The 11,372-nt window shown below is 36.3% G+C and overlaps 1 protein-coding gene across 1 annotated transcript; it reads left to right on the forward strand.

Moving 5' to 3' along the window:
* Positions 1-350: 350 nt before the first annotated feature.
* On the forward strand, positions 351-9,445 carry JCHAIN (joining chain of multimeric IgA and IgM). Its single transcript, XM_044680899.1, has 4 exons — positions 351-428; positions 5,643-5,775; positions 7,096-7,176; positions 8,292-9,445. Exons 1-4 carry the CDS (start codon positions 365-367, stop codon positions 8,494-8,496), a joined length of 483 nt encoding a protein of 160 aa, XP_044536834.1. The 5' UTR covers positions 351-364; the 3' UTR covers positions 8,497-9,445.
* The last annotated feature ends 1,927 nt before the right edge of the window (positions 9,446-11,372 follow it).

An 11,372-nucleotide genomic window follows, 5' to 3' on the forward strand; every position in this document is an offset into this window, starting at 1 on the left:
TATTTTGATGTATCAGTTAAGAACTCCAAAGTTTAGAACCCTGAGTTTGACATTCTGAGTTCAACCTTCCTTCTTACCTGGGATTATTCCTAGTTGTGTTTCTGTTTTAGTCATATACAATAGATGTCTAATAAGTTATTATAGTAAATGGTATCCTCTTGGGACTGTTGTGAGAGGAGTTACTTTTAGTGTAACATCAAATTATTTACCAGAGCAGCACTTGAGTTTCAGTAATCAGTTTTTGGTTTTTGGTTTGGGTTGTTATTTTAAGAAACCAGATGCTCTATTATTTGTATATCCCTTATAGCTTTGACACCCTCTGACTGAATTGTAATCTCAAGGCTTTCAGGACAAAGGAGGCAAGATGAAGAGATCTTTGCTCTTCTGTGGGCTTCTGGCTGGGCTCTGTGGGACCATTCTCGTGACAGGTAGGTACTTCTGGGGGTCTTTGATGGCTAGCAAGCTAACTCCATATTTCTAAAATGCTAATGCTTTATATGCAATGATTCTTATAGCAAACATATATATATACATATATATATACCTAACATGTGATCATGTGATATATATACACACATATGATTCCATTAATCCTCTTCATGTATTGGCTTGTTCAGTGCAATCTGGAGAATATTAATGTAACCTGACTTTGATTCTAGGTAATTCTACAGGGTTTCCCCTCCTTTTATACTGGAATCTCTTATATGGTTTCTTAGAAGTAGATAGTAACATGTATAGATTTTTTAAATAGATTTTTCTGGAAAATTAAGACAATATTTGTTTCTTATATGTATAGGTTTATTTTCTTCTAAAATTTATTTGCTTTTGTGTTAGGATGTGAGGTCCTTGAGAGTAGAGATTGTTTTTTACTTTTCTTTGTATCTTTATCACTTAGCAAAATGCCTGACCCATAATGGTGTTTAATAAATGTTTATTGACTAATTGATATTATAAGAAGTATAGGAAAGTATAGGAAAGTCATACTATAAGTCAAGGAGTTATAGAGATCAACAAAATTAACAACCTTTCATGTTTTGTAGTAAAGAATTTTTCCAACAGTGGAAAGGAAATATATTAGGTAGAAATAATATCACTTGCATTTATTAAAAAAACAACAACCTTGGGGGGCAGCTGGGTGGCTCAGTGGATTGAGAGCCAGGCCTAGAGACAGGAGGTCCTAGGTTCAAATCCGGCCTCAGCCACTTCCCAGCTGTGTGACCCTGGGCAAGTCACTTGACCCCCATTGCCTACCCTTACCAATCTTCCACCTATAAGTCAATACACAGAAGTAAAGGGTTTAAAATTAAAAAAAAAAAAAAAAAACAAAAAAAAAAAACAACAACCTTATCTAAAAATTGATACAAGTATTGGTTCCAAGGCTAGTCTTGCCCAGGGTCACCCAGCTAGGAAGTGTCTGAGACCAGATTGGAACCCAGGTCCTCCCGCTCCAGGCCTGTCTTTTTATCTACTTTGTTACCTAGCTTTCCCTGATTAAATTCTTCTGAATACTGATTCTATTATTGTATTATCTTGTGAAAGAAGCAGATTAGAAAGAAGATTATAATTTCATGTGTTTCTTTGGATTTGTAGTTGGAAAGAATTTTGAGAAGTCATTGTATCTTACTCATCTAATAATTAAAGCAATTAGAACAGATAACCTAGAATGCTTCTTTCAGCTTTAAATCCTATGACCCAGTTATCACAAAATTTGACACTATTTGGCAAAATTCTATATTGTAACAAATCAGAGATTTTAAATAAAAATTTCAAGCATAGGAATGTAAGATGATTTTCTCCTGGCTAGTGTTAAAAATGGCATAGTTTTTTTTAAAAGCAAGTTTATTAAGGTTAGGTTAACATATCTGTTGCTAACTGATTATTTGTTGGAATTGAAATATCTTTGGTTCATGACAATAGTAATTGCCAGTTACTTGAATTTCTCAAATTTTTGTGAATTGGAGTTCTCTTAAACTTCTTTCCAGTGATAATTAGTGTTCTCAGATGACATTTGCTTTTAAGAATTGCACTAAAGCAAACATGACGATTCTTGTTATAATGGAATAACAAATAGCATTTTCTAATTAATGAATTAAATGTTTTAAAACATTTAGGAGAAAAAAAGCAAGAAGTAAAAGAAATGAGTTTTTTTATATTTTAGGAAAGTTGGGGTCAGGACCCATGATTTTATCTATGTGGATCTCCTACTCTGGAAACTCCCTTTTCTGATAAAATGAATCATTTCATTTTGTTTGGGCTAAATTACTAGTCACAGAACCAGGCTGTGTAGAAAAGGAGACCTCAAACTCAGATCTTCCTCACATTAAGACTTCTCTTCTAACTGTCATGTCAACCTGCCTCTTTCAGGTCTTTCATTTTTTATATCTAATTATTTTGATTGGTTTCATAAAACTTCTTCACTTGAAGTCAAGAAGACCTGAATTTGAATCCCTACTCAGATCCTTCCTAGCCGTACGATCTTGGGCAAGTCACTTGCCCCCTCAGCCTTAATTTTCTCACCTATAAAATGGGATAAATAATAGGACTTACTTTCCAAGATGGTTGTTGGATCAGATAAGATAATATGTGTAAAATTTTTTATTATAATAATTATGCCACATAGTCTTTTGCCAGAAGATTTCATGTTTTAAAAATTAATGTATTATAAATATTGTTATCATAATATATTATAATGCTTTATTTAAGAATTTGAGAACTAGATTAATACAAATAACAATTGCTTTTTTATATCACTATTAATGTCTCCGATGAACATTATCATAAAAAATGATTCATCAACAGACACAATATCTTTCCTTCTCCCTATCTTCTCTCCCTTTCTATTCCTCCCTCATTCTCATACTGTTTAATCTTCACATCTGAAATTCATATGCTTAACCCTTTCTCTTAATAGTGGTAGGATAGAAGGATTTTTTTTTGGCATTAGAATACATTTATAAAAATACTAATTTAGTGGTCTTCCAAATTAGCCAGTTAGTTACACTGAGGAAATAGCATACTCAGATGATATAAAAAGGCTTGTTACAATATAACAGAATAACTTCATGCATTTTGTTTTTGTTTTTGTTTTTAATTTTAAACCCTTAACTTTTTTGTGTATTGACTTATAGGTGGAAGATTGGTAAGGGTAGGCAATGGGGGTCAAGTGACTTGCCCAGGGTCACAACTTCATGCATTTTTTAAAACCCCTACCTTCTGTCTTAGAATCCATACCATGTATTGGAAAAGTGGTAAGGACTAGGCAATGGAGGTTAAGTTATTCACCAGGCAGGGGTCATATAGCTAGGAAGAATCTGAAGTCAAATTTGAACCCAGGATCTCATATCTCTAGGACTGGCTCTCCACTGAGCCGCCTAGCTGTCCTCAATTTCATGCATTTTTAAAAAGGGTAACTATCTCTTCTATATATATTCTAATGGGAGTTATTCACTTATTTCAATTGTATCTAACTCTTCATGACTCTACTTGGGATTTTCTTGGCAAAGATACCACTGCAGTTTGCTATTTCCTCTTCCAATACATTTTATAGATGAAGAATCTGAGGCAAACAGGGTGAAGTGATTTGTCCAGGATCACATAACTAATAAATAAGTGAAAACAGATTTGAAGTCAAGAAGATGAGTCTTCATGACTCTAGTACTGGTGCTCTATCCACTGCTGTACCTAGTCGCCTCTCTAATGGGGGAGGCAACATGTATTTATAGAAGTACATATTAGGTACACACCAAACCTAAATAAGACTGTTGCAAGACCTATACCGGAAGCCTTTCCTGCTTGGTAGGATTTATTGGAGCTTTGCCTTTGCTATCCTAGTCTTTAAGAACTGAGAATCATTCCCATCGCGTAATAGGTCAGGACAAGAGCTAGATTAAAACAAGTGAAACTTCTGAATGTCACTATATTAACCAGTGAACCAAATAAGCAAATAGTTACTAATGCATGCCCATGCCCAACAGTGTTCATATAATACCATGGTGGTGGTGAACCTAAGATACCTGTGCCAGAGGGGGCACTCAGAGCCCTCTAGGTGGGTATACACTCTGTTGTCCCAGCATAGGATTCACCAGAATTCATTACTAGAAAGCAAGAGGTACTCAGGGTTGGGCTACTCCCTTTGCCCCCCCACCCCTCTAAAAGGTTTGCCATCACTGATATAATAGCTAAGCTCTGGTCTCCTTCTCCCAACCCTAATTCCCCTGGCAGATTGGGTCTCTAGAGCAAAGTAGGCAACTTATCTTCCCAAGATTCTAGAGGACCCTGAGGTATTTGGAGATGGTTTTCTAGCACTATATATGGTTCTAGAATATAAGTGATACAATAAGAACAATTGGTATAAAGCACAAATAATTTATAGATGATGTGAAGGAAGAAATCTTGAACATCTAGATTAATTTTTTTGGCACTGATGACACTCATTTCTTCAGTGCCACATCAAAAAAAAAAAAAAGGGAGTAAAGTAGGGGAAAACCAAGAAACCAGATTATTCATTAGATTGATTTCCCCCCACCCCCACCCCACCTCCACAGTAAGCTTGCTGTTTGGGTATCATGTAAACATAGGCTTAATGTTTTCTTGAAGAATAGACCTCAGAAGAAGATATAAATTGACAGAAATTAAAATATCAGTGAAGAAATATAATGTAATAATTGTTGATATATAAGGATAGATTGAAGGAATTGAGTGTATTTAGCTTGAAGAAAAGATGGAATTTAAAGTCTTGCTGGGGAGGACAAAGCTAACAAATAAATCTGAAACAACTGGAGGCCACTTCAAATACTTGTGAGCTTATGATAAGAGAGTTTACTGAAGGAAGAGATTAGTATGGCCCAGAATAGGGCAATAGTTTAATGGAGGAGTTAGACTTCAGAGGATGGAGAGGATTTGGATGGAGGAGGCTTTCCACAGGTATGGACAGATGGATGATAGACACAATTATGGCATATGTGGAAGACTAAACAGACCAACTTTATTGGAGCACAGGATATGGGCTGGAGAATAGTGGAAGAAAAGTTTGGAAAGGCAGAGTGGGTTTTCATTGATCTAATGGCACTGATTAAAGTTAAACCATTATTAACCTCAGACTCCTGCTTTGTTGACTAATTTAAAGCTAGCATTGACACAATAAGTCTTTGCCTGGCAATGATCAAAAGGAAACTAAGGGGAGGGGGTAAAGAAAAAAAATGAAACTAAGGAAAATATTTCTGATTCCAGTTAATATAGATGGTTCAATTGCTTTTCCCAAAAATAATTCCTGGGATTCTCTACCTACCCACCTCCTACTCTCCAAAAAACAAAACAACAACAAAAAAAAACCCAAAAGCAAAGCAAAACCCTTGGTTTTCCTACTCCGAAATGTTTAATTTCAAGTTTACCTTTCCTAGGTGGAAGGGGATAATTGAGGGAGAAAGCCAAAACTGATCAAGGATAATTTCATTCTTTATTTTAGAGTCTCCAGCACCAAGTGCCGTGCCTGCCATATAGTAGGTGTTCAATAAATGCTTGTTAATCTATTGTTTGACCAGTTTTCTCTTCCATTAGTAGGAAATCTCAATTAACTTAATGGTGAATGTTCATGAGATGTGTTTCTTTTTCTTGTTGGTTTCCCTTCTATTTTCTGTTTCTAGCTCAGTATGAAGATGAAGATGAAGGGAGAATTCTTGTGGATAACAAATGTAAATGTGTCCGAGTGACTTCCAAGCTAGTTCCTTCAAAAGACAATCCAGAAGAGGAGGTTGTGGAGAGAAATATTCGACTCATGTATGTAATTTCACACATCTTTTTTAATTGAATTGATTAATAATTATATGTGTATACATGATTTACACATATATAGAAATACAAATTAATAATTAAATGAGATGAATAATTGTAAAGTGCTTAGTACAGTGCCTGGCACATTATAAGTGCTATGTAAACATGAACTATTATTATTATTACCTTTAAATTCTACTTTCTGGCAAGGGGTAGTGATGTTGTGATGTAAGAAGAGGGTGAGAGGATCAGGGGAGAAAGCATGATATCCTGGAAGGAGGACTGGTCTTAGAGTCAGAAATCCGTATTTAAATCCCTGTCCTGATGCTTGCTAACTTCACAATCATGGTCTTTAATTGATAATATAGAAGCAAGGGCTGGGAATAAAGTTAATTATCTAAGATGGGACCTCCCAACATTTTTTGATCCCTATATCCCTTGTATTTCACTAAAGCATCCCACCTTCTTTATTCAATATCAAGTGAAAATAAATTCTCACACTTAACCATGTATATACACACAAGATATAAAATAGACTAATTTCAATAGGATAATGGAGTTAGATGTTAAATATTTCCAGTTCTCATTGTATCATCTCTGCTTGGAGACCACTGATTTGGGACTGAGCTGAAGAACAGAAGTTCTAGCCCAGGACACCCAATATGCTCCTGTTTACATAGTATCTCCTATAATTAGATAGTCTGGTCTCTGTGATAAGTCTCTGTGATAGGTCTGGAGAAAGGAGAATAGAAAACTTCTGTATTCATGATTTGAAAGACTGGGCTCATTGCCAGATACAATGGGAACAGTATTTTGTCCTGTCACAGCTCATAGCCTAGTAGGCAACCAAAAGTTCTGATCTGATCCAGTCCATAGTTCTACTCTGCCTATACAAGGCTAATTCAACCTAAACCAGAATTTTCAGTGGTTTGTGTGCTATGCCAACTGAAACTTCAGATTGATACTTCGTGTAAACTGAAGACATGGCATTTTACTCTTCATAAGCCAGTGAAAGTTTGGCTCTCGCCCAAACATCTGCTTACATTCAGATTGATGGCCAGATCAAATTGGAGCTCAAAGTCCCCTTTGATGAGGTCATCATTTAGTAGATACCCCTTCCAATGCCCCATATCACAGGCAAGGCCAGGACATGAGGTAAATCAGAAAAGTATATAAATTATGTGAACTCATTCACAATTACTTTAATTATCATCATTTTAGATTATCCTATAGAGTGCTGTAGTGATCTGAACAAAACAGGTGCTGAACAGAAGACATGTTTTTTCCAATAATGGTGACTTTGGACAATTTCTCCTTCTTCTTTAGAGTACCTCTGAGGAACAGAGAGAATATTTCTGATCCTACTTCTCCTGTGAGAACCCACTTCGAATACCGACTGACTGATCTGTAAGAGCTTTTCCTTTATATTAATTAATAAGCTGAAGCTGATGAAAAATAAAGATTAGAAAATCAAAATAAAAAATTCATAATGTATTTTGGGGGGAAATAATGATATCTAGGTAGTGCAAACAAACAAAAAAATAGTCCCTGTCCTTGCTTCATTTACAATATCCTCAAGTGTCTTTATTCAAAAGAAAAACAACACTTTAAGTAAATCCTTCATAGCTCCTTTTCTGCAGAGGCAGAGAGAGCTCTCAGTGAAGAAAATGCAAATCTGAATATCTGAAAATTTTTATGTCAGACCAGATATGAAAGCATTCTTGTCATATCTGTCATCTTAGTTACTTACTAGGGAGGCTGAGGCTGGTGGGTCACTTGAGCTTGAGAGTTCTGAGCTATATTAGAACTGAAACTAATTGGATGTCCATACTGAGTTGACCATCAACTTGGTGAGCCTTGGGGAGCCTGGAGCCACCAGGATGTCCAAGGAGAGGTAGAATGGCCCAAATGAGAAAGGAGCAGGTTAAAACTTGCATCCAGATCAGAACTGGGAACATACTTGTGTGGTGAAATAAGGACACCTAGGCTTAAGAAAATTAAAAAAAAATTTTTTTAAACTACATAACCTAAAATATTTAATAGCTAGTATCTTTTTATTTGGCTTTGAGTTTCTCTAGTTGCATTTAGAAAGTAATTGGGAATGACAAACTATTCCATTCAGTGAATTCAGTGGGTAAAAAAAAATTAAGTTAGTTACCTGGTGGCTTGTACACAAAGAAAGTAGATTACTGATTTTTAATTTTTCCGTTTGGTTGTTTTGGTTTTGTGAAGACATGGGCATAGACAAAACAGTGATGTAAGATAAGTGCCTAACACAGTGACATAGCTGATGATGAATAAATGTTTGTTGCTTAATTAAAGAAATTCTAAATTGAATTTATTTATCATGATGATGCAGAAAGCTGGAAGTTTGCCTTCCAAGTTTCTGCTCATAGTTGTGAAATCCAATGGAATTTGGATTCCCACATGCAATAGGGCCAACAACAAATGATTGTTTACCCTCTACTGTGATGAAGGTGTCACTCAGTAGCTAGTGTTTAATGCATGTATTTATTTTTTAGCTGCAAAAAATGTGACCCCACTGAACTGGAGCTGAACAATGAGGTCGTTGCTGCCACCCAGAGTAATAATTGTGATGATACCAGTGAAACCTGTTACACTTATGACAGAAACAAGTGTTATACATCTACTGCTACTCTTTATCTTGGAGGGAAGACCAGAACGGTGACAACAGCATTGACCCCAGAGTCCTGCTATAACGATTAATTAAAAGCCTTCACTGACCGAAATCTTTCCCCACCTTTCATAGAGCTCTCTTCTCCCATTTTGAAATGGCACTTCTTTGTCATCAACAAACATATGGTCTCAAATATCTGTTTCTAGAATGATCCACATTTTATTTTTTCTCTATCCCATTAAAATTGCTATGTTCCTTGAAAAATCATTCTCCAGGACATATCTGTAGTATGAGATCTCCGCTTCACTTCAGGTCTATATTCATTGAGCACAATTCTTCACTATACTCACTACTTATGCTAGTGCCTAGGAACATGGGGAATGAATTTCCCCAAATTTGTAATTCAGTGATAGGCATTCTCTCTCTTTCTTTCCTTTACACCTGCCAGTTTTTTTTTTTACCCCAAAAGAATACACTTCTGTACTAACTGAAGAAATGTAGACGCAGACATAATTCCATCTTTTACTATTATTAGCCATATACTAATTGATAGATTTTAATACATTTAAAAGTACTTAAAGAAATGAAAACATTAGAAAACAGGAACCATAATATCACATGAAACAAATATGAACATATTTCCCCAGAAAACAAAGTGATTGACAGTTGTGTTGTGAAAACAATCAGTTTTTTAAAATGATTCATTATTGGATTAATAGTTCAGGTATCATTGAGCCTCATTTCTTATCCTATTTTTCTTTCTATGTAAAATCAAAAATTCTAATTTAATGAAAAACTAATTAATATTAGAACACTGAAATCTATGCATTGTCATTTGTTATGGGAAATATTTTTAGTCTCTACTTCATCCAGGGGCTACCCTAGATAATGCGTAATTGTCTTTTTCTTTTTGGTAAAAAATGTTTGAGAAATTCTGGTCTGGAATAAACCAAGTTATGACTTTAATCTTTAAGCAATATGTATTTCTAGATATGCATCTTCTAGTATCGTTTCAAAAATTAAATGATTTCAGAAGCATCTGCCTGCCTGAAGCTTATCTTTTAGGGAAGTATATATTTAGCTTTGTCTTTAATCTTTATAGTATCACACCAATTATCATCATTAGTATTTGCTTAAAAACCTATGATAAGGAGAAACTTACCACCAGCCCACTTACAATGGGCTTTAAATATTAAGATTTTCCTGACATTTAGCCAAAATTGAACATTTTGTAGAAACAAAAAGAAAAATGTAGACAGCTGTGGGCACAGTGGATTATGCTTATGCTAATGGGAGAGGCTTAAGTTGGTTCATTGCTTAAGCTAAGGAGTTCTGAGCTGCAGTAAGGCAAAAATTTGATTGGATGTCCACACTAAATATACATCAAGATGGTGAGCCTCTAAGAGTGGGGGGCCATCAAGCTGCCTGAAGAAAGGTAAATTGGCCCAGGTTGAGCAGGTCAAAGTTCATATGAAATCAATAATGAGGTGAGGGTCTTGAGTGACTGCTGTACCTCCAGCTAGGGTGAGAAAGGGAAACCCAGTCTGCAATAGGCAGCTTCTGGGAAGAAGATGGAGACCAACTTGAGTGACAGATCATCAGTTATAGAATTTAGAACTTACCTAGATGGCATGAGCCAAGGGCAAAAGACAGTTGCTACCACCACTATAAAAGCCCAGGGGCTGAACCCTTCAGGGTCTCATTTTTTAAAAGGGTCCCTGTTAGTGTGGGTGGGTAGGCCTATAGATCTGCACTCCAGCATCTGTACCTTATTGCCTCAAGTAATCAATTCACCAGTTGCTGATTAGGGCTGAGAGGTACACATCAAACATATACCAAGAAGAAGAAGATCATAAACCTTCCTTTCACCTGGTCTAGGCCATGCTGGGCCTGACCAGGGTCTGTGAGGGAGAAGAGCCTCTCCAGCCAGCTGCTCACTTGCTAGTGATTGATTAGCTCACTCCAGCTCCCATTAGATTAGCATAGCCATCCCCAACACCACTTTCCTTATCCTGAATTCTACCCCTTTGAGTTTAGTAGCATTAAAGCCTTAAACAAAGTTAAGTGAAGACTGGTGTTACTCTGCTGAATAATTTCTTTTAGTATGGAGTCCAAATTTATATTAATTTCTGCTTTTTCAGGAAGACCAATGATTCTCAGATTGTCTCTTCTAGACCAGTTTTCTTGGTCTGTCACTTTCTCATTGAGATATTTCATGTTTCCTTCTATTTTTATCAGTCTTTTGACTTTTGTTTTATTTGTTCTTGCTGTCTTGAGAGATCATTGGCTTCTAATTGCTCAATTCTAGCCTTTAGGGACTGGTTTTTGGCTATAATCTTTTGGTTTTCCTTTTCAATCTGGTCATTTCTGGTGTTCAATTTGCTTATCAGTTCATTTGATTTCTGAGCCTCACTTTCCAATTGCAAAATTCTGCCTTTTAAACTGTTATTTTCTTGCTTGATTTCCTTTTGAGTTATTTCCCATTTCTTTAGCCAAATCTTTTCCAACTTTCTCAGCATCTCAGATTTGAACTCTTCAAGAGCTTGTGACCAGTTTTCATTATTTTGGGAGGGTTTGGATGTGATTGCTTGTTTGTTCTCTTCTTCTGTTTGCTTTGTTGTCTGGATTTTCTCTGTGTAAAAGTTGTTGAGTGTTAAAGATTTCTTCTTGTTGTTAATCTTTCTCTTCTGGGCTTCCTGATTCTGGGTTGCCATTTTAAGCCCAGCCCCTTCTCAGCTTTATCCTCACGCTCAGGGTCTGTCTGCGCTCTTTTAGGCTCCTGAGGTCTCAGGTCTGGTTATTCTCAAGGTCAAGCCTCCTGGTGGTCCCCCTTGCTTGATCCTCTTCCAGAGGCTCCTTTTCAAGTCTCAGGGCGCTGCTTCCACAGTTGTATACCCATCTGCACTGGTTCCCCACTCAGGGTTTCAGAGCCTTCGCTCAAGCCTGCATCCACCTCCACCCGCAC

This window comes from Gracilinanus agilis, chromosome 6, assembly GCF_016433145.1.
Source record: "Gracilinanus agilis isolate LMUSP501 chromosome 6, AgileGrace, whole genome shotgun sequence".
Lineage (NCBI taxonomy): Eukaryota > Metazoa > Chordata > Mammalia > Didelphimorphia > Didelphidae > Gracilinanus > Gracilinanus agilis.

Coding starts and splice junctions, on each gene's coding strand:
- JCHAIN (XM_044680899.1), top strand. CDS start 365: ATGAAGAGATCTTTGCTCTTCTGTGGGCTTCTGGCTGGGCTCTGTGGG. Junction 5,776..7,095: donor GAGAGAAATATTCGACTCAT/GTATGTAATTTC, acceptor CTTCTTCTTTAG/AGTACCTCTGAGGAACAGAG. Junction 7,177..8,291: donor GAATACCGACTGACTGATCT/GTAAGAGCTTTT, acceptor TTTATTTTTTAG/CTGCAAAAAATGTGACCCCA.